The sequence below is a fragment of the Varroa jacobsoni genome, unplaced genomic scaffold, assembly GCF_002532875.2.
Source record: "Varroa jacobsoni isolate VJ856 unplaced genomic scaffold, vjacob_1.0 scaffold_759, whole genome shotgun sequence".
Lineage (NCBI taxonomy): Eukaryota > Metazoa > Arthropoda > Arachnida > Mesostigmata > Varroidae > Varroa > Varroa jacobsoni.
The window spans coordinates 238,211-261,043 of record NW_019213661.1 but is presented as its reverse complement, the minus strand read 5'-3'; the positions used below and the strand labels follow the sequence as shown (position 1 = coordinate 261,043).

General features: G+C 36.6%; 4 protein-coding genes across 17 annotated transcripts in view; 3 read left to right on the top strand and 1 right to left on the bottom strand.

Moving 5' to 3' along the window:
• Window positions 1-4,516, top strand: part of ClC-a (chloride channel protein 2) — a 68,650-nt gene extending 64,134 nt beyond the window's left edge. For all 5 annotated transcript variants that reach the window (XM_086969577.1, XM_022838335.2, XM_022838332.2 and 2 more), the window contains 5 exons: window positions 542-672; window positions 847-915; window positions 1,728-1,799; window positions 2,035-2,121; window positions 2,424-4,516. In XM_086969577.1, the coding sequence (XP_086825703.1) occupies window positions 542-672; window positions 847-915; window positions 1,728-1,799; window positions 2,035-2,121; window positions 2,424-2,717 (653 nt within the window). In that variant the 3' untranslated portion in view covers window positions 2,718-4,516. The remainder of the gene's footprint in view (window positions 1-541; window positions 673-846; window positions 916-1,727; window positions 1,800-2,034; window positions 2,122-2,423) is intronic.
• Rad9 (cell cycle checkpoint control protein Rad9) lies at window positions 4,339-14,416 on the bottom strand. 2 transcript variants are annotated; one of them, XM_022838337.2, is made up of 12 exons: window positions 14,287-14,416; window positions 13,565-13,684; window positions 13,148-13,289; window positions 11,701-11,840; window positions 10,498-10,576; window positions 10,163-10,218; window positions 8,648-8,782; window positions 8,000-8,091; window positions 7,231-7,342; window positions 6,713-6,808; window positions 5,550-5,713; window positions 4,339-5,272 (listed from the first exon to the last, which is right to left on the bottom strand). In XM_022838337.2, the coding sequence occupies exons 2-12, from the start codon at window positions 13,628-13,630 to the stop codon at window positions 5,023-5,025; spliced, it is 1,332 nt and encodes a 443-aa protein (XP_022694072.1). In that variant the 5' UTR covers window positions 13,631-13,684; window positions 14,287-14,416; the 3' UTR covers window positions 4,339-5,022. The 2 variants fall into 2 exon arrangements, with proteins under 2 accessions (XP_022694072.1, XP_022694073.1); XM_022838338.2 differs by lacking the exon at window positions 14,287-14,416 and adding an exon at window positions 14,045-14,250.
• Window positions 14,397-18,091, top strand: slx1 (structure-specific endonuclease subunit SLX1). Of its 6 annotated transcripts, none has more exons than XM_022838342.2 (6): window positions 14,397-14,487; window positions 15,444-15,701; window positions 15,827-15,940; window positions 16,388-16,505; window positions 17,134-17,204; window positions 17,636-18,091. In XM_022838342.2, exons 2-6 carry the CDS (start codon window positions 15,451-15,453, stop codon window positions 17,898-17,900), a joined length of 819 nt encoding a protein of 272 aa, XP_022694077.1. In that variant the 5' UTR covers window positions 14,397-14,487; window positions 15,444-15,450; the 3' UTR covers window positions 17,901-18,091. The 6 variants fall into 6 exon arrangements, with proteins under 6 accessions (XP_022694077.1, XP_022694078.1, XP_022694076.1 ...); XM_022838343.2 differs by lacking the exon at window positions 14,397-14,487 and adding an exon at window positions 14,558-14,953 and having other exon boundaries at window positions 17,803-18,091; XM_022838341.2 differs by lacking the exon at window positions 14,397-14,487 and adding an exon at window positions 14,590-14,903.
• A 1,635-nt stretch (window positions 18,092-19,726) lies between these two features.
• The window catches only part of LOC111263341 (uncharacterized), a 14,577-nt gene continuing 11,470 nt past the window's right edge, over window positions 19,727-22,833 (top strand). For all 4 annotated transcript variants that reach the window (XR_002682166.2, XR_002682165.2, XR_002682164.2 and 1 more), the window contains exons 1-2: window positions 19,727-20,380; window positions 21,252-21,507. Coding sequence is in view for 1 of the 4 variants with exons in the window: in XM_022838320.2 (XP_022694055.1) it covers window positions 20,306-20,380; window positions 21,252-21,507 (331 nt within the window). In the remaining 3 variants the exon portion in view is untranslated. The remainder of the gene's footprint in view (window positions 20,381-21,251; window positions 21,508-22,833) is intronic.

Genomic DNA, 22,833 nt, shown 5'->3' with positions numbered 1-22,833 from the left:
AGTGGACTGCTTTCGATTTTTTCCAATGGGGTTATACGAGGCACAATGTACTTCAAACACAGCCCAAAGCAATCTACAATAATCTGAAACATCGTATTCATACAGTGAATGGTAAAAATGATGGTGAACTGTATAAAGCCATAGTTTAAAACTATCGAGTTAGTCAATCGGTTCGTTGAAGGACATTTGACTTCATTTGCTTTAGCTGCGTAGCGTAAATAAACTTCTGGGTAGGGCTAACGTGAGAATAAAAGCCATGCTAAGAAAACTTTTGTTTACCATTTCGGGAACGTTGAAATAGAATTTACAAACATTTAACTCACCCTATAGCTTGTTAATTAAATCCTTGCGGTGTTTGCTACTCAGCTCTTATCTGTGAACGGTAACAATGTAGCAAGAACGGCATTAAGGATCACAATTTATCAGGTTTAAAATGTAGTAGTGCGAAAGTAGAATAGGTCTTTATAAATCGGTTAGCTAGGTTCGTAGTTTCGTAGTTGATAATTTTATGATTGTTTAATCTACCCATTTGCGTCTTAAGATTCCCGTCTCAGGCAGGCATTCGAGGCAATTTCGCGTAAATTGCTTACGCTGCCAGATGCTAATCCATCTCCATCCGATGGCGAGAGCAGCAATCCGGCTACTCCGCAGCTGGTTAAACGCGTGCAATTGGTAAAAGTCAGAAAGAGTACTATTAACTTTATCGAAGAATTATACTCCTCCGAAATTTAAAAATAAGTTTGTGTACATTCTTATTACTACTGAGAGTTTTTGCTAATAATTTAGGAAAAATACTATCTGCGCCAACGTTTAACACAACTAATAAAGGTTCGTAAAATGTTTTAGCCACGTGAGCGAGTTATTGACATGTCTCCAGAAGAACAGCTATCTTGGGAAGAGGAACAGTTGTCTCAGGTTTGTCATAAGGAAGAAATCAGTAGTTAACAACAAAAGACTTACAAAAGGAAAACGGAAACCCAGTGACAAAAAAGGAATTCTGTATATGTAGGTTTAAGTTTTAATTAAGATCTTTACTGGAAACACCACAGAGATATTGAAGTTGAATTAGTTTCAAAACAAGTTTCGTCAACTCGTTAAAGTCGTTTTCAGATAAAATTGATCTTAGTGCATCATTTTACTGCCTGAGTTTAATTTAATGTGCTTTTATCCTGGCATTCGGGATTTTAGTGATGTTACTGTGACGCAGTGGTCGACGTTGTCGGGTAGTCACGCTTTTACCAATAGGGTTTTCACGCCAAATCCACATACATAGCACAGCTTCGATAGGACGAAGAAGATTTTATCGCATTATACCAGTTTCGGGTAAACGACTGAGAAGGGTAACGGTAATGCGTTTTTCTTAGTATAAAAATCTAATTAGAGGACTATATTTGATCTCAAGATGGTAAACCATCAGCCCATACTTTTTTATCTGAGTTGCCCGTTCTTGCTGTAACAATATTACCTTTGCAGTCAGCGCTGCCGTTAACCCTGCTTACTATAACTTCCTTTCATCATCAATTTACTCATAGCTTGTCACAGCGTGTGGATCCTGTTTTACTTATTTGTTGCATCCGGGAAGTCTACCTGAATATATTATACGCCGGCTGCGCGAGCCAGAGACCCCTTACCATTGTCACCTGAAGCACGAAAAACATTCAGCACCTTAACACAGATACTTTTTGTTTCAAAATATAATTTTCTAATTATTTCGGCCTATTTTTCAGGGCGTCAATTATGCTGAATGCCATATAGATCCTGCACCCTTTCAGCTGGTTGAAAGGACTACGCTTATTAAAGTAAGCGACACGTAGAGGATGCATGCTATGCTGTGTTTTCTATGTATATTACAAATCAAATCGTGACAATTTTTAAGAATGTTTCATAGCTCTGCTTTTCCCATACGCGTCTTAAACGTTAGTTTTCTTAAGCTTGACTCAACCCGTCAGAATGCCACGTGTGTCATTTCACTGAGTTTTGCGCTGAATTCCGTGGTGTAGTCAATATCAAAATGGCCTGCATTAACTATTCCAGGTTCATTCCATCTTCTCGATGTTGGGTCTGCAGCATGCGTACGTGACTGCCATTGGGAGACTTATTGGTGTTGTCTCACTTAAGGAGGTATAATTTTTTCAGACTTCAATCTTTATTTCGGTACAGCCTATGTCGGACCGCACCGCTTGACACATTTAAAAGAACCGTTTAGTGGAAAAGTATACCACGACTGCATACCGGGTACCTTAGTAATTGTGCGTTGTAACATTATTGCTAGAATAAGTAACGTGTATGCAGCCTATATAGTCATCTTTGTCAGCTGCTTTCTAGATGGATGAGCTTTGTGATATGTTACTCCCCTCTGTTATAGCATATCAATTATTTTAGACGGCTTTTTACAAATTTGACGCGTCCTGTTACTTTTTCAGTTACGAAAGGCTATTGAAAAAATGAATACCGGGGGCTTTAGTCGTGAGAGCAAGAAAGAGGTTGAAGACCATTATCAAACTCAAAGGAAGTTTTCAGCTCTTCCTGGCCATGGGGCACCCTCAACTCCGAGTGACTTCATTCATCCAGTAAGGGGGACACGCCCCTCGGGTGGAAAGATAAATTCGGAAGGAGGTGCGACGTCAGAAGGTGAAACCACTGAAGATGAGTTCGACGGAAATGTTGACAACAATCGAACCAAGGGAACGCCATCAGGAGACAATACAATCGGCTGACTCTAATTACCATATCCTTGATTGGTAATCTAAATAAATAACGGGGTATTACATAAAGGCACTCTTTGTTGAAAGTGGAAGTGGCATTTATTTGCATAATTAAGAGTAGCCACTTGTCATTTAATGTCATTCAGTGTTTCTCGATTTTCGCCCACGAGATAGTTTGCCGTTACTTGCTCTAAATGTCCTTTAAGATGGCACAGTCGTGGCATGGGCGATTTACCATTTTAAGAAAGAAGATTTTGATCCACGTGCATCCAAAAACGAACATTTTTAGGCTAGATTTATATAAAACTTATTATTAGGTTAAAAGGAAAACTTCTGTTAAAGCTAGTGTCAGAATTGTTTTCGTTGAGTTGTTGTCGTTGTTGATGGTGATTCAGTGCGTGTAGTCCTAAAATTTGAAAGAGTGCATATCCGACATTGTCTTCTTCATCATTTTCGCACTGGAAAACGTGCTGCCAAGTTAAAAAGAATTATTTGCACGTGCGAGAAGTGCTACCACTTATTAGTTCAGGTTTAAGCCCTTCAGAACCAGAGATTTAAACTTGAATGCCAAACCGCACTTCGAACAACCACAGGAAGTGAGCGATGATAGCATGAAGGCACTTCTTAAGCAAAATATGAACGCAGTTAATCTGAAACCTCTCTGCCAATTGGCAGAAGTTACCCAGATGACTGCTGTCAGTCGTTTGCATGTATTAGAAAAAATACAAGAAAACCAAGGTGGGCTTTACAAATGAATAAAAAAAGAAAAAAGGCCTTTTACTGCTTCCTTTACAGAAAGTAACTTCTGTACAGCATCAGTACCAGTGATAAAAAATTGATCATTTGTGACATCCTAGCCGCAGCCGAAATAATTATATGTCTGATAGCCCTCCGGCTTGACGCCACAGAGAAATCTTCATGGTCAAGCTGAACATCTTCAAATAGCGGAGCGAAAGAAGAGCGTTTTACTATAAAGTATCCACACTCCAAAAAAAGAGTTACAGGAGGTTACATAAATGAACTAGCTTGAACTACGAAAGGCAAAGCGCGGCGCAAAGTGATATTACTTCATGACAACGCGACATCACAAATTGCTTTGGTGACCCAGCGAGCTCTAGCGGACTTCTTTGTTCATCCAACATACAGCTCGGACACAGCTCTGTGTGAGTATCACTTGTTGCAACTAGTGCAGCACAGGCAAAAAGTCTAATATTTTAGACCAGGAATTGAAGTGCGCAAATGGGTACACGAACAGAATATTTCCTTCACGGGGTTATATCAGCTGGCAAAAAGATGGGGGGAAAGTAATGGGAAGCGAAGGGCAAGTGATTACATCTCGGGCAAAAATGTACACTTGGTCGAAAGTTACGGTGAATTAAAATAACCAACAACGGGAACTTTCTTCTCAGGCTATTATTTGCGATAAGCTTGGTGAACGAAAGGAGATCCTTCTCTTATACAGCTAAAACTGAATGCATTCTATTTCAGTTTATTGGGTTGTTGTGTCTTAAACTTTGCTGCCATTTTCGAGATAGCGCAGTAAAAAAATAGCACTGATGGTCATTGAAGCATGAAATAGAACTTAAAATTATCATCCACTGAGGATAAGAACTAATAATTTTACTACAACTCATATTTTATTAAAAACGTGTTTATTTGCTCACTCTGATAAAAAAAAAAAAAAACTTGAGCTGTTACGAAACGCACATCGTAATTCTTAGACTTCGCCGTACTACAAAAATTAATTTCAAGAACATAGTGCAAATGTTATAAATAAAGCTTGTCTTTTATCCGTGATATTTATCCAAAAACGTGTCCTGATTTCAAATGTCGCCATTGTTGGTATGCGGTAGAAACCTATCTTTTAATGAGATTGAAAGGACTTAAGATCTTCCGTCCGATTTGACGTTCGTTCGTGGTTTCATTGTCAAATATACATGGAGCTTAGATCTATTACGGGCCCTAATAAATCAAATTAACGGACTGCACAAGCAGGTCCCAGCATAAGTAGCGACAACACAGTAAGCAATATAACCTTATATACACTTCAAGCTAAAAAGCACTTTATGTAGGAGTGTTTACTAAATACACATCCATTAGGTAAAAACGTAGTACCGAAACTAACTCTGTTTAATTTGCAAGGATATCTCTTAATTATTTGATTGGGGTTTGAATACCTTACTTAAAGTTAAAAGAGTCAATATTAAATCGGTTAAATTGTAAAGCTACTCAAAGCATAAATGAAATATTTGTTTCGTATAAAAGACATTTTTGTGTAACGTTTTTATCTGCCCCATAAGAACATCAATGGTTCTAGTTAGTCTTCTTCGTTATCCGATGGAGGGACGAGTATCTCCGGTTTTTCTTTAGGAACGTTCACCATTCCTCTGCGGGCCTTTGCTTGATTCTGCATCAGGATTTTAGCCATCACGCTTACAGTACCTGTGGGTTGATTTTCTTCCATTGTTTCGCTTGATGTTACCAAATGTAAACTCTCTTCCATCGAATCATCGGCTGTATCTACTTCTTTTTTATAGGGCATTCGGCTACTCGACTCATGCTGTTCCCTAAAACACCGAGAAGTTAGCACAATTCTACATAAGGGTAAAGAAAAAAAGCAGCGCACTGATAAGGTTTAGTTCTTTTTTTTACTCGATCAACAAGAATGTGTGAATTTTTGAACTCTGCTGAAGAGAACCCCTCAGTTATTTTTTTCCTCCAAATCGTTGTGAATAGATCATAGTTAATTCTTCCGGAATATATAAGGATGTGCTTTCAACTGTCATATGATGTGTCAAGCGTTTTGTGGGTATGTTCTAATATTTTGTTACTTAATTCCCTTACTTGGCTGCTTCCCGCTCCTTTTGTGTGATTATACGGTGCAGGTCTTCGTCTGTCTCGAGGAGGTTCGCAAATTCTTCGTCCGAATCCTCGTTTCGTTTGGCACGTTTGGCGCTACCACTGTCACTTTTATCCATTACTGCACTTTCTTCAAACCGTGATACCACCTGGAATAATAGGTTCACGTATATAGTGACTTATGACAACAGGCTATTATGGCTCGACGGTTTTTCATAAGGATATTAACTCACAGTAGGCGGGATTAGACGATATACTAATTAATTTCTTATTAATCCCTGTTTTTCCTTCAAACAAAATAGTTTCTACAAATGGTGTGCCACGTGATGCAAGTTTAAGCCAGCAGCACCCAGCTTCTCATAATATGGCACTCAGTCACTCAATTTCCAGTCAACATAAGCACCTAGATTAAGAAACGTAGGAGATATCTTGTCTACATAACGTTAATCACAAGTTCCGAGGTCCACGTTTCGTATACAACTAATGTATATGGCTCATGTGGATCTATACTAGCTACCTCAACAGTACTTTGTAAAAGTGATACAATGCAATACAAATACGGCTGAATGGAAATTGTACTTGCAGTGCCAAAGTGACAAAGTACCATTTACTCCCCACCAGAGAATGGGCATCACCTGCATCAACTGCAGCATCGATGATCCAACGACAAGGTCTGCGGCGCCCCATTTTGTTTCTTGGATTTTTTTGGTAAACTTTACGAAGGTAATGTTAGGAAGTTCGCTAAAGATGACGCTACCAAAACATGCTATTGTAACACAGTCAGCAGTGGGCTTTATATATCACTTATTTCTATGCTGACTTATCAGCTTCATTCATGTGTAATAGACTTTTCGCATATTATAGAATTTGAGCGCTGTTTGACATGATTTACTCCTTAGTAAGTGATAGTGAATAAGTCGACTTACTTACTGAGCTTTATTTGCCTGAACCGGTACCAATACAATACAATTCTACCGAATTCTTTCAAAGATATTGAAGAAATATATGCGTACAGTATTCTTTTTTTATAGAAATTAATATGTCTATCCGCTTCTTCATATTTCGTTAACTTCCATTGAGTAATGTAGCTTCTTCTTTTTTATGGCTCTCGCATTTTGGGAAAGATTGTGATTAACTCTTGCACTTACTTTTGTCAGCTGCGACGTGTTTGACGCTGGAATGGCAGGATTTCGAATGCTTAGCTCCTTTCTCCGAATATTCCGCTGTGATGATGTGCAGCTCTCCTGTGCACAAAATAGGATGTATAGATGGCGTGCATACAAAGTTTAAGGTCTACACAGCACTTTGTACGTGTACGTTACGTAGGTTAGTTGCAATCCATTGATATGCTGCGCTTTGGGTCTACTGGGCTTTACCTAACAGTAGCCTACCACTATATAATCAAGTCTAAATCATACAGCGTCTCTCCTCTTCGTGCTTTATACCTATAGATATTAATTTATTTCATGGGTGTATTTATATAACAATAATTGACGCCGAGGGCCATTTGATATGCGTAAGTCTACATGACACATGTTTCTAAATTAAAAGAATATTCGGTGGACGCTTACTAAATCTAAGAATATTAAATGCCAACTATCGGGGGGTTTGTGTGCATGCAGCAGCGATTGAGCATATAGTATTTGTAGAACAAAACTTTACTTGCCTGTACAACATCTGGAGTCGATTCGTCAAGAGTTGCTAAAACAAACGTGATCTTTACATGGCTGAGTTCCCGTTCACTAGAAGCTAAAGCGACGATTACATGGGCGCCGGGTCTATAATGATAATAATCATAAACAAGACTATTTGTATTAAACAGATCACTTTTTCTTAATGCATAAAATATACAATAAATGATAATTTTTAACCAACACTCGTTAACTCTACACCATTACCACAAAAGTGGTACAACCAGTGGTTATTTTTTATTAAACCTAAAATACAACCAGTAGATTGAGATTCACGGTTGTTCACAAAAATTATATATTTAAATTTTCCATTGCTATAACTGAATATTAGTTTATATATAATTTAGGTGTATCCACTAGCAAAATCTAATCCTATATTTAATGAAATACAAAGCGCACTTAGAGGTCATTTTTGAATGAATACATTCTTAATACGAACTTCTGTTATATTAATATTATTTAATGGGAGTTTAAATCAAAAAGGAAACTTGTGCAACTATTGTCTAGCTGGATGTTGTAAAAGTCAAGTTGGAGGTATAAAGCTTCACATCATTCAGGTCGTCACAAAACTATCATATCTGCACAATTTTATATCAAAGGGCTGGTCAATTGGAATATATAACATGAATAACATTAAATCTTAAATTCGTGTAACTTTAAGCGTAACCTTAATATTCCCGTGGACTACATAAAAATGTGCAGTGTCCCTTTAGTTGGCTCTGAAGATATTCAAACGATACATACTTGTCGTAGTGAATGTTCACGTCCAAACTTTGCATCTCGCTGTAGTTAAGAATAATTTTGAAGATCCTCAATGAAAACGTGATATCCATAGCCTAAAAGTACATTGACATCTACGTGATCAAGTGCACTTATTAGTACTAAGTTGACGAACCTATTTTAAAACGCTAAGATTGTTGGAAAGAACTTGACTTAAGAAGAAAATTGTGTAGCCTTAATTAAAAAATTTATGAAAAGAATAGATGACTGCCAGGAATGCTGACGATGACGGAATGATAACCAGAAGTACATCAAGCCCGATTTAAAAAGCCGCCAGATAAAAACACTAATACAACATTTCTTTTAAAATATCTGCAATTAAAATTAAATGTATGGCGTGCTGAAAAGCAACTCTACCCCCGAGAGAGTAGCCGAGGTATCTTTCAATGATAACTTTTTGCGTACATTTCTTTATATTTTTTAAATATATATTTTTATATAGAAAAATACCTAGAAAAATAGTAATTTAGATTTTTTCAGAAGAGAGCAAATTCTTTTTAGAATCCCAGAGCTTAAAGATTTTAGCACTTTTTTATAATCTCTGGGATAATTTTAAACGCATTTATGTTATTCTCTTTTTCTTTTAAAGTGTATGTTGCTACATCAATTTACCTTATCTGAAACATCAAATGCCTCAAACTCTCGTCTTTCGAAAGTGATATTGGAATATACTACTGCGGCGCTATCCTGTGCATCATCAATATAGTTCCTTAATGTTAACTTCTGCGAAGATACAGCCAGGGTGACCTTTAAAAGTAAAATTTCTTTTAGAAACTTTGGCTTTCCTAGTTGCCAGAAAAAGATATTGTTATATCTGAAGAATATTGGCTTCTTATCTAAGACAGATATACCCAAATTAGTGTTGACATTATAATTAACTATAATAACTACATATTCTACCTGGTTTGTATTTCCTAATAATAATAACAAGGACAAATTCGTTGAATTTCTTTTATTTGCGTATGTTTGACCATTTTTGGGAAATATCTTTCTCACAAGCGTTCTAGGATTCATCATGGGTTTCTCATATTTCTTGCTGTATGTATCTATTTATAATGCTGGGCACGATAGAGGCTAAATCTGATCGTAGCTTTCAGGTATATCTTCGGAGCAATGTAGCTGTGAAATTGAAAGAAAAGGCTACATTGACACAAAAATGATCTAATGTCAAGCAAATGCCTTTAACGCGAAAATAAAACAGTCACATATGATTATCAAATTGGTCTCAATGCTTGTGCCGACAGCCGTTTGAAGATAAAAGGCTTAGCTCAAGACAGTATGTCGAAAAAACCAAATACAAAAAAAAACGTCTTTGAGGTGTGAGATAAAAGTGTAGAGATTTACGTACATAAGAATCATGGAGCTGATTTTATGTGCTATTGGTAATCATGTTTCTAACGCATAAACTGGTTTCGTTTTACAGGAGTATTGCAGAGAATATGTAGTTCAAAATTTAAAACTGTGAATATTCCAGGTTCCTCTAAGAAAAAAGCTACAGTCTCTATTTGAATATGGAGCTGCTTTCTTCCTAAAAAAAGCTTTATCATTCTGCTATGCTCCGACCTAACCTTGCAGCTGTTTGTTTGACTACTGCCTTAAACAATCAACTATAATTGTTATTAAAACGCAGATTAAAAATTTAATTTTTTTGTCCATAGGAGCTAAATAAAACTTTCAATTATCGCAATAATATGGAATATCATATATAGCATGCGTATGTTCATTACGATGCCTTGACTAATTGATACTACTCACAATACTGAATGAATCAACGATGTAAGTTTACATTTAAGAAATAAAATATGAACTACTTATATCAGGTGGTAATATCAGAAATAATTCGCAAACCACAATTAATAAACGAGCAGAGCCCAATGCTTTGAAATACTGATACAATAAAACAGATATTCTAAATTCAAAACTCTATATCGTCGTAGGCGATGGATAATAACTCCTCTAACATACATTTTAAAATTCTTTGGCTATATTTATTGCTTTTATTTTTTATGTTCATACAAAAATGAACATGTACAACTCCATCTCTCAGGCACTCTAAACCGTTCTCAAAAAAGATTTGCAATAGTAAATTTTGCACCAGAATATCCTATATATGACGATGCAACTTACCTCGGCAACTTTAGAGTGGAATTGGGATACAACATCAAGAAACAGTCGAGCCGGCCCTAGGGATAATTTCACAAACGACTTTCAGATTTAATCTTAAACCCAATTAAAAAAACATTGTTTATAATACAATTATAAACAACTCAGGAAAATATATCACGAATTTAATCAAATTATATAATAACTATTTTTTAGTAATACAAATTATACATTTTCTCCTATGATTTTTTGTTCTTTGTCTTTAAGTAAGCTGAAGTATAATACATTGTATTGGAGAAGAGAGATTAAGTGTATTATGCCGGGACAGGAAACGATTGGCAAAAAATATGAACTCTCACCTTTAATAAAATTTGGATACTTGTTAATGTCAACATTGTACACAAAATGCTGACCATCGATTAACCTGACATGGTATACCTGAAATAGATGATGGGAGGTATTTTCCACTTAAGTTGAAGCACGCTACATTCGTTCAAATACCGGACGATAAATATAATTCAAATGGCATAACGGTTCAATAATACCAATATTAAGTGTTTCAACAGGCCTTCTATACGCATTTGCTTCATCTACTGGTATAGGAGGATGAAATTTAACCTACTGTAGAGCATAGTTTCAATCGCCAATATGATATTTCAACATTCATAGGAGATCATGGTTGTTGAAATAAATGTTACCAATATGTATAAAATCGGCCTGGTTAACGCGATTAAGTTTTTAGTGAGGATTTCAACTTAGATTTTTTTTGAAAAACTAGACGAGAATTACAGTACATATATTTATATAAATACATACCTAATGTGGTTAATTTTCTAATCATGTAATATGACTGAATTTGACCCAACTAGGATACATAAGGGTCACCTTGCCTTTGTTACGAGTCTTGATATCAACTGGAGAGAGTCCCTCATAGAGCCCTAGTTTTTTCAGGTTATTTTCATTTAACGCATTCATTCCTCTAGTCAGGTATTTAATTGTGTAGCAACAATATATTTCGGTACATATTAACAATTATGTATGATACGATAACGATTAGATTATATAACATACTTTAAAAATGCTTTGCGTGACCTACCAAAAAGTATTTTTTATATTATCAATACTCATAACGTCGCATCGCTTTATGTGAACATTTACGCCCACCGTAAAAAAAAATCGCGATTTTTTTTATATATTGCTATTAGCCATGTCAGCGCAGTCTAACATCTCTCTAGCAATTCTGGCCGCTACAAGTAAATTTTTTTGGAGTACTTAGCTTCCATAAACCTCAAAATATTTTGCAGCTAAACTAGTGACCAATATTTTGGTAAGGATCTAGCCAGACAGCGCATCAGACAACGTTAGGCGTGTTCACCGTATACTTAATTATTAACTCAGAAGACACATATGAGCGTATGAACCCATTTCACATATTGTAACGTTTAACCATCTACATGTAGCGAGCTGAATAAAGTCCAAAAGGCGAAAGTCACTTACAAAACTGGGTTACCTTAAAGGTAAATAACACTCATTACATTTTATGATATAGCATATTTACTTACCTTAACAATTTCAGAGCGACACATAAAGCGGACTGTAAGAGCCTCTTTCGAAAATTGTAAATTGCACCACTGCAAAGTGCGTTCAAAGTTTGTTGTGAATCTAAAAGCCATGAGAATTCCGCCCTTTGTGTTCACGTTGGCTGAAATAAATAACAAATAAAGATATCTGTTTAATTACAATCAAGCTCATAAGTACTCACGAGGCAAATTCCTTAAACGATCCTAGTATGTTTTAGAGTAAATAGGATTGAATGCTGAACTACCGAATCGTCGAAGAGGTATTGACTATTTTTCAAGTTAGATAACTTTAACGTTACATAGTTCAAATAATATGGGTCGGGTTGGGCCGGCGTTGGTGTCATTCCAGAGCTGATATTTGCCAGTAGTAATTGTTGCAATGCATCCACTTCGACTTGGTAATGAGCGCCCTGAAGATAAGTGAAATTTTTGCCAAAATTTGGTATATCTTAGAGTTCTACTACTACAAAGGCACAAAGGCTGTATGGTCCATAGAAAATCGTGCTGTTTATGGTCAAGCTTCTTCACCATGGTTCTGTCACTTTCATTTTGGGAATTTTAATGTAAAAGGTACTCTTTGTAGTGGTCAGTCAGTTACAGTAGAGTTTATAAAACTATTGCGAAAGTTTAGCAAGACGCGCGACTAGTATAGTAAAAAGTCGAAACATCTACCATCGAAGAGCTTTAAACCATTTGAAGAAATCTAGCTAAAAAACTATGTTTCCATGCCACACGACTTGACGCGAAAGAGCTTCTTTTGTTGTCTTCCCATTTGTGGAACTCTGTAGAAATTCAACGGCATCAAGTTATTTCTATACCGGTTATAGTTTGTAAAAAGCGGCTCACGTATGATAAGAATATAAAAAAAAAAATTTAATGTGCTCAGCAACCTGCGGCAAAGCCCATACTGGTGTTACATAAGGTGTTGGTTAGTATTAAAAAGGAGTCGTGCATTGTGAATTGTTGCCGCTTGGCAAAATAACTGATTCGGAATTATATTTTTCACAACTAAGAGGATTACAACAAGGTATTGAAAAAATCGATTGCAATTAGAACAACTAGAAACAGAAGAAGCGTCGTCTTCTACTGTGACAAAGCTAGACCACATATATCTTTAGTCTTTCGGCAAAAATTGGAAAAACTTGCATAGAAAGTTTTAATGCATTCCCCGTATAATTCGGATCTTTCACAATCAAACTATCTTATGTTTCGGTCTCCGCGGTTCCTTAGTGATGTTAGCTTAGCTTCAACTGAGGAATGTAAAAATTGCTTGTCGCAGCTTTTTGTTCAGAAGCCACAGATTTTGTGTATATATATATATATATATATATATATATATATATATATTTATATATTCTTACAAAAAAGGAAAAGGTACATGCAGTCGTCTTCATTTTCGGAAAGGTTGATAATTTTGGGCTAGACTTACCAGTGAATCGTATGGCATTTTCTTGTTCTTGAAAAAAATCATTCCCGAACACAACGCAACCGAACGCACTTTTTGCCGTATTTGCAGCCTGAAGAGTAAGGCCATCGTCGACTGTTGAATTAATAACAATCTCCTCGCCGATCTGGTATTATTATGAAAAAATAAAAAAAAGTTGGCTATAGTTACGTTACAGTGGACCAATTCAGTATTAGCTCAATTTTATTTTAATTTAGCAATATCAGCATCTTCTTCTATTTCCTGTATCATATTGGCAAAAGTCTTCTAATACAAGCTAAAAGTACGGATTTTTTTGGGCACATATGGCCGCTCAGAAATTTTCTGCGAACGTGAGTAATAGTTAGTTTTCATTCTAAACGAAATTAATTTATATCTAAGAATAACTAAAACTTTACTGACCTTCGCAAGTGCCTGTACAGATCTACCGAATATTTTTGCAGCGACTGGGGACAATGTCAGCTTCATCGTTTAAATATATTTCCACTTGCATCAAAAGGTAGCGTCCCCCTACTTGGCAGTCTGTGTACGAAAAAGAGTTAACCAATGAGGCGCCATTCCTATTACGAATAGTATTACATGTTTACGGTAGCTGATCATGGCAGCAATACTGTGTAGAAGTCATAATATATTGTATGGAAGCATAATACGTTACGTTACTTCATGACCTTTTAAATCAGAATGTTTTTAGACAACTTTGTTTTCAATAAAAACATACAAGAATAATGAACTAATTTAAACTTACTTAAATTCTAGTTATGGGTATATTACGTACTGTTATTATTATTGTATTATTACTAAGATACTTATCTAATTGTAATACTAATATAATGATAATATTTCAATAATCACTAGTTTGTATTTTGCACCATATGTACACACCTTTGCCTCAATAAAGATCTACCCGTTGTTAATTTATCTTACAATGAATATATTAAGGAGTTCTTTTTGGGCGCTCTCCTGCTTGATTGCCTTGTTGGCTTTTTAAAACGTTCTTGCTACCTGTTCATGTTATCCTTTATTTTACGTCAGAACACAGCTTGAATAACTTGACTAATATCAATGCCTTGGATGCTTCAGTATTCTTTTTATATTTGTTACAAGGCGCCAAAATAAGAACTTACATTTTTGTTTTATTTATAGTGAAAATAATCCAAAAGCACGGACTCGTTCCTTCAGAAAAACTCGCGCCCATGAAGTAGCGCAAGCAATCGCGTTCTATTTACGAATAGTGAAGCAACCGGCTAAACAAACTTCCATCACGAAGTCAACTGTTTCAAAGGAGGCGCTACAGGCTTGACTGGTTGATAGATCAGCTGATTCACGTAAAATTTTTGCGCGCTAAGTTACTGCCTATTTTAAATCAATTCACATAAAAATATAATCATGTTTACTTATATTATTCTATTGATTTTTGTATCATCATTCCATTTAGTTTGCTTTGAAGCTTTTTTTTTTTTGCATAGTTGAGATATCTCAACAACCGGTGGTAGCATTTTTTCGTTATTTATTATTTGTCTGGTGAAGTTCTAAAGACACTACAATGAGAAGCGGCTTTATTACTCAAAACACAGCAAACGGAAAGGTTGTGCTTGCTTGCGTTGAGTATCTTACGTGCGCATTTTTAGTGAAAATTTCGTGAGGAACTCACTGATAACTATTCCAAGTAAAACGATTATAGCCGACCCAGCAACTGTTTCAGCTGAAACAAAGGTTAAAGAATCTGTTTTAATTTTGACAAGTAAGGAAATAGCTAATAAATATCGGCCGGGGCCAATAAAGGCTAGCAAGGTAGGAGACTTTAACCACCTCTGTTTTAGGATTCAGTTTAATAAAAATGGTGAAGCAAATATGCACTAGCGGCAAGTACCAAGCAGTTCATATAAAAAACGATATACAGGGTTGCATTATGAGAGTGTGTCTGTAAAGTTAGAACATCTTATAACTTAAATTTTTTCTTCGATCACTTATGTAGCTTGAAAAATTTTGCAGTAAACTACTGCAATCACCTTCACCATTGGACTAGTTTATGAAAAATTAGAGATAGTAAAAATATTAACAATGGTTTTGTTAGAAGATCCCATTGTTTCGGAAATCATTTGTGTGCAAGTCCTGTGTCTTATTCCAGGTATAATCCCATTAATTCCAGTGTAACTATATAAAAGAAATAGAAAAAATAAAAATAAAAATAGATTTTGCTCGTTGCATATATAAACCAGTTAAGAAAGTTCTCAGGTGAGACCGTTCTAACCTTATTGACATTCCTTTTATTCATTAACAGGGAAGATATGAGTTTTCCCAGGTCCTCTCCAGAATATGTCTCATCGGTTTCAGTAGATAAACAGATTGTACACCCTCCTGTCGCACCATCTAGTGCTTCTGGAAATTTCTACGGTGTTTATCTACTCTTTTGCATCACGCCACAATTTTTTGGCGACACTTATATCGGCTTTACTGTCGACCCTGGGCGTCGAATCAAACAGCACAATAAGGGTGTCACATCTGGAGGAGCTTATACTACTAACCGAAAAGGCTCGTGGTCTGTTACTTTTTCAAGTTAATAGTTAAATTACCTTATACGATTTACGTCATTATCAATTATTTGTAAACTAAACAGAAGCAAAATTCTATAACAAAGCTTCTTTTTTTATCGAACATTTTCAGGGAGATGACATTGGTAGTACACGGATTTCCTAACGACAAAAGCGCACTTAGATTTGAATGGTCGTGGCAACATCCAAAAAAGTCTCGAAGACTTGCTCACGTACCAGTTAGGAGGTAAAAATGAATTCCACTCAGCAATGGATTCGCTAGACTCGCTTGTGCGGTGCTTGTATAAAGCGACCTTTTTTGATATTTATTCCGATATATAGTTTTGTTAAAGCTAAACTCAGCTGTTCCAATGTGATATCCCAATGTGCACTGCATAGTAGCTTGTATGTATATCGACAGCATTTAAAAGTATTCTGAATCTACAACATCTCAAAGATCACAAGTGTTTATTGCATCGCATCTAATACTCTAATACAAAATAATTACTTGTCATTAAATGCCGCCTAGGCGTTTCTTTATATTGATTAACATTATTTCGAGTAAGACTGAAAATAATTAAATACCAAATGCACAGTCTGCGCATCAAAGATACAATTTAATACCACCCAAAATACTGCTTTATCTAGCAAAATATGACTAAGGCTATTCTTCTGCAATTTCTCCAATTTTTAGGTATAAGAAGGAGACGAAATTTGAACACGCGCTTCGTGTGTTGTCCGTCATGCTATCAGTAGCCCCATGGAAACGTTTGTCCCTCACATTGCAGTGGCTTATACCGAAGTACATCAAGGTAACTTTATTTATCGTTGGCGGAAAACAGTAAATACAGCATTTCCACAATTATTATTTTATCTATTCCGTTGGTCTATTTATTATTCGATATTCACATGCGCAGAGTATTAAGTACATAAAGATATCGAGTTATATTTTCATATTCGGAAGTCTGTGAAAGTGAATTCAAATGCCAAAATAATATAACGAACTATCTGTGACAAGTCTTCTTTGCGCTATGTAAGCACAAGCGTTTTTAGAGCAAACCGTAAAAAAAAATAATTTCAATTTTTTCAACTAGTCACCATCGTATGAGGTATCAAGCCAAAATAATTTTTCGGCCCGACAAGGAAAATGGGCGTTTCACATGTGAATATAATTAATGTGACTTTTCTAAAACAGAACCTCTATGTTCACCTATAACCATCAAAACAGCTTATATATAAACATTGATGTTACGTTTTATTAATACAACTTGAATTTATTGAATATCTTAACAAAGTCGAAGCGTTGCGTTAAATAATGTCCACGTCGATGTTTCGAATTGATTTTGATACTGTTTTTTTATTCTTAGTGAATACGACAAATGCATCAGCACAAAAGCATATTAAATACTTACCTATACATTCATTCTTCTTTTATGGCAGGAGCTACCCCTGACACCTCCTACGCATATGCTAATTATTCGGGAAGAAGTAGACCTCCCGAAATATTCGAAGTAAGTACTAAACTAAAAGTCCAACTAAAAATCACTAAAGATAGGTTCTAACTTAGCTTCATGCGGCGACTACTTTATTGATACAGCAATAAAAATGTGATGTGTACTAATAAAGATGTATATTTGAAATCAATTTTATTATGTAATTACAAGGTTTGTTAAATTAAAATAGACACCCAATGTATTACCAATATTTTGGTTATTGACAACGTGAGGAAATTTAGCGAAATACTAACAACGAGCACACAATACAGTCTTGGGAAACTCTGTTATGTCAGTTAAATCGCAGAATGAAGGTAACAAATAAAAAATATTTTAATCGATTCGAGTTCAATCAAATCAACTGACTATGAAGTACAAAAATTAATTAATTTTTCAAACTTTTTGCGTCATTGTTGTGTTTGTTGTACAATGATAAAAACTTTGAATAGATATTATCCTCCACCGCCCCCTCGTGGTCCATGTATTCTCTGCAAAACGGACCTTGCAAGATCAGTTTGCTGTCGATGTACTTCGTGTACAGCTGCCCCAACCCATTTGCGCTGTTTTGCTCAACAATGCGTAATAACATCGCGTGAACCGCACATGCTTATTCCAGTCATGGCAAAATGCGCGAACTGTCAGAAAGAGAAGCCTTGGAACAGTTGGATTAGAGAAAACCTATGCCAAGTGGTTGAGAAGACCGAAGAGGTGTAATGGACCTATGTTCCTGCGAATACTGTTACTATATATAAGATTGTGATGTGTGTCTTTTCATTTATTATGTGTCGTATATTAGCTGTTTGCATTGTACAGCTGTATATATTATTTGACATGATTCATATTAAATGCGTTTGCCAAAAATGGAAAAGTGAATTCTCCTTATGAAATAAATATATTTGAAAGGACTTTCAGTGAACCGTTTTTACACATTTCTGAAATGTGTTGTCTTCAAACTAATAGAGTCAACATTACGCTTCATCATTAGCATAGTACATAAATACATTTTTAGTTGCGATTTCAGTTCATCCAACGTTCCGTTTAACGATATATAATTACGTACCCTTTAAAAAGACGTTGACATAGTTTAACCGACCGCAACATCAAATTATGCGCTACAACCTTTCACGATAGAGTTAAAAAAAATAAAACATATCCTCTAGTCTTTGACTAAACTTTGACTAAATACCTAGAGGGAGCTTAGACTGCGTTATGCATAAATATACAGAACACAACCACAGTGGTAAGACATAAAATATTCTAACAACGAGGAAGCCAAGCAGGAGTGCCTTTTTGGCCAGTTACAACACTGTGCCTATAGGGTTTTCTGACAATTAGGCAATCCTATATGAGATTGACAAAGGCTTTCAAAGGTAACGTTTCGTGCAATTCCATTCATTCATTTTGCTCTGGTAATACACAGACTGTGTTGTTTTCTGTCGCCCTCAAAATAAAAAGCGCCACTATCTACACAATAATATAATGGAAAAAGAAAATCTAAAAAAGCTTACGAGACACCACAGTTAGGGTAAAATTCTTCGTTCGTTGACATCATCTGTTTTATACTTTTTGCCTTTTTTTTTTTTAATAAACTAACACTGTGATCTGCTAAGCAAAGAATAAACATAAAGTGGGATTTAAATGATTTGCCTCCCCAAAAAGAAGTGGAAATAGCTGCAATAGCCAAACTTGAGGAGTAATGGCAATGGCTGCTCACCGTCAAACTTCATATTAAGCAATAAGCAAACGTATCGCTATGCTTTTGTTCGGTACAAAGTTTTCAAGCATTAGTTGTCGGAACCGTAGGACCTACAGTACAGGGTAGCAGCTTTTGGTTTATATATAGGTTTCTGCAAAGAAGTCTCTATGAAATATTAAAGCCAAATTCAGGCAGCAAATCATTTTAGTTATGGAATGCAAGACGTCCATTGAAATTTAAGCACAACCTCGCCGCTTTAAGCGAACTTCACGTTAGTATATGTATATAGCGCTGTTATGAGCGTGCTTCTTATTCCCAAACCTTCAAACAACTGTTATCCTTCATCCTTCAGCGATTTAATTCAAACCCACAACAAAGGTTTTTACGATTTTAATTAATCAAATGTCGTTTACTAATTACTATTTAATTGGACAAATAGTACAATCTACTGTCACTTATGTTGCTTCAGCACACAAATATGGAAAAAATTACGCGCTAGTCTGCTTAAGCACGTTATTTTCTCATAGACACCGTTGGTATCTTTTTTGTTATAACCTCTGAATGCCCATACTTTTGCCGAATATTTATCATCTATGGGGTGCGGAGACCCATTTGAATTAACAGAGAGTAGAGTATATATGTCTATATATAAATCATGTAAAATGTGTATGTCGTGTGTCTATTGTGATTTGCTCAAGTGGATTCAGTTCTTTTTTGGTCTCTTCTCTCACCTATTTCTAAATCTCGCGCCAAACGCGCGGATGTCGGTTTACTTCCGGGAGTTCCGTACCACCAGTCTGGTATGAAAGTCGTGGTACTATTTGGATTCGTTTGTGGTAGGATGTGCTGATCAGCTTTGACCGCCATTGTTCGTTTGAATGCGTGAGGTGTGAGCATTTAGTTGAGTGGCGTGGTTGTCCCAGCTCAAAACGTGCTATTGACGACGGGTGCCGGTCGATGTCCGGCCCCAGTAGGGCCTAGTGATCTACGAATAAGTTGACTAGGGAACGTGCGGTCGTGCTAGACACGTTCGTTCCCGGGCATGGTTGCTTTCCGCCGATAGGACTGCGATTGTTTGTGCAACTTCAGCAGCGAAGGACGGCGGCAGAAAGAACGTAATCGTAGTTGTAGCAGTAGATGTATCTAATAATTACAATAGTGCTTGTGGTAATGGTGGCTTGAAATAGAGGCAGGCAGCCAACACTTGTCCGTGTCTGCGTGCGTCTTAGCCAGCCTACAGTAGAATTGACTAATATACGAGGTACTAAACCAAGTAGGGATAACAAGAAAAATCATCGGGTGCCGTAGGCGTCGTAAAGGAAGAGTAATAGCAGCCAATATCACACGACAGACGGGACTGCCGTTGGTCGAAAATCGAAGACGCGCAGAGCCCACGACAACGGGGCGGCCACTCGGACAGAGCATGGCTGAAAAACGTTCTTCGCTTGGCTCGCGGGCCGACAGCATCAACAGTTCAAGCCAACCGCGAGGTGGCAAGGTGCGTATCTGATTCTTTTTCTCGGTCTCACCTGTGTGCCCCAATCTAATTCCTAAAGTCAAATTACGGCAGCAACATCGATTAATAGCTACTGAATTTAACAAGTCAAGGTGTATTGGCCCATAAAAAAATTATTTATTTTCCGCATTTTGGTTGTGGCGCGTGCAGTGGTAGCGGCGCATAAGATAAAGAGCACTCGTGAAGGCCCCAATATCAAACTGATTCTTAAATACAGCGTTCTTGTTACTACACTCTACAAGCAGAGTAAATGCTTGCAATTCAATTGCACGCCGTTCACTCTTCCTTGCATGAGCTTTCATTACCAACGTTGGAAAAAACATCGTAAGCATTAAAAGCAGTGCCTTAGTTCAGCACACATATACGTGCATAATTATTGTAAGTATAAATCAAAACGAGACGTCATGTGTTCGATGCGAATTGGAGCACTGCAACCTACTTTGTGCACAACGTATGTGCTTAGATCCAGTTATTTGGTCGGTTAATGCCTGCCGGTATCTATCTTCAAAGTTTGCGGATACCAGCATATTTCGGACTTCCCCACTTCGTTTACTTGTTCTCTCGTGCACATATTCTATTGTATTTTACTGAACGACCAGCAGCGGTCCGCAAGCCAGCCGACTGCTAGAAATGGTCAAATCGTTAACCAAAGCTTGCCGAATGAGTCAGTTACACAAATTGACCTCCGCATCGTACTATTCGGACAAAGAACTACACATGGCATCTGTTAACAGATATAATAATAGGATGATTAAAATAATTAAGAATTAATGTATGTGAAAGTTGACGCCGAAGATTTAATTATCTAACAATATACTGTTCTATTTCGTATCATTCGTTTGGTTACTTTCAGCGGCGACGAACGATGCTGGACTCTGTGGCAGAAGTTGCCAAGTGGTTACTACCATCGTGGGCAAGTGAACACGAGGCTATTGGACAGATGTCTGCCGGATACCGGGTGCCACTGAGCGACGACCAGCCTTCAGGCTCTGGAGCTTCTACCGGATCACATGGGCGACATTACAGCAACCTTAGAAACGGCGGTGAGCGTAGTTCCAAGCTCGCTCGCTTTAATAACGACATAGCACCTCACTCGGCAACGAGACGTGGTACGCATGGTCTGTCCGAGCATCATAATCATCATTAACACCATCATGAGCTCTGGCGGCTTCTATTAGCATTTTTTTTATTTTGATTGCTATAAAACTTATGTGAACTTATTACTCGTAGCTTTAAATGATCAGCGTAGTAATTGTTCATGTAATAATCCTAAAAAAAGTGCTATCCATAGAATGAGACTAATATTGTCACCTTGCCCAACAATGAACAAACATCCCTCCTGTACTCAGTTCTGTTTTCAATTCACCTTATTCTTTTTCATAGTTATTTCCAATACTCTAGTGTATATTTGATGGCTGGAGGGATTTATGTATTCGTCACCTCGTCACATTATCGAAAAATTTGCATAGAACCATATCAATTGTAATAACTTACGACAAGAATTAGCTCAACATTTTTCATATACCAAAACATTTGTCACACATGTTCTGCATACACCTTTCGCATTGGGTAAGAGGTATGATTAAACTTTTTTATATAATGATTCGTACATTGTCTGGTTTGTAGCAAGCGAAACATCAGTTTTTACTTTATATATATATATATTTATCGAAATTAGTGGAATGCTACCAATAGCGTTTTTATGGCTATCATCAGATCCGGCTGACCATAGTGTTTTACGCCACAGGAGTTTTCGGAAGCCGCAAAATAGCAATTTTAGATTCCTTTACAGACGGACAGTCGTTCTTGATCGAGATCTTATGATTTTGCGGTTTTACAGGCCTAAATCCACTGAATTACAAAATCTAAGTTATTGCAAAATAATAGTAAAACGGATCTGCGACACTTTCTTTACTACTACAATGCATTATATATATATATACATATATGTGTGTGTGTGTGTGTATGTGTAGCCAGCATACCTGAATTATGGAATATCGACGGCGACACTTCCTCGTACTTTGTTTTCCTCGTGAAAAGCATCTACCGCGTCAATTTGTTTATTAATATGGATGGTTATTCCGCATACAGGTCAAGTAGTACAGCTAGAAATTTGGATATCTGCGGGCCATGTAGAAATGTAGCGTCTATGATTATTGTAATTGGATCGCAATCCTTTGAATCTCTGTATACGAACAACAATTATTCTTTTTGAAAAATGCGTCTCAGAAAGTACTACTTATTGATGGTAAAATCTTAATTATAGGGAGCCCTCCTGTTATCAGGATACTCACTTCTGATAAACAGCTATATATGTGCCCATTGCTGTGATACACCATAACAAGCCGTCTACCCAAGTGTAGGCTCGTTGTTGTTACAAGCAATGTCACTCTTTTATTTATATCACGAACCTTTTGTAAAATTGGAAAATGTAC

Excerpts from the sequence above, each read along its gene's own strand:
- Rad9 (XM_022838337.2), bottom strand. The coding sequence starts at position 13,630 with ATGAAGCTGACATTGTCCCCAGTCGCTGCAAAAATATTCGGTAGATCT. Across the intron at positions 10,219-10,497 it reads GTATCCAAATTTTATTAAAG|GGCCGGCTCGACTGTTTCTT; the intron begins GTGAGAGTTCAT and ends AATTATCCCTAG. Across the intron at positions 7,343-7,999 it reads GTGAACATTCACTACGACAA|ACCCGGCGCCCATGTAATCG; the intron begins GTATGTATCGTT and ends TTATCATTATAG.
- slx1 (XM_022838342.2), top strand. The coding sequence starts at position 15,451 with ATGAGTTTTCCCAGGTCCTCTCCAGAATATGTCTCATCGGTTTCAGTA. Across the intron at positions 15,941-16,387 it reads GCTCACGTACCAGTTAGGAG|GTATAAGAAGGAGACGAAAT; the intron begins GTAAAAATGAAT and ends TCCAATTTTTAG. Across the intron at positions 16,506-17,133 it reads TTATACCGAAGTACATCAAG|GAGCTACCCCTGACACCTCC; the intron begins GTAACTTTATTT and ends CTTTTATGGCAG.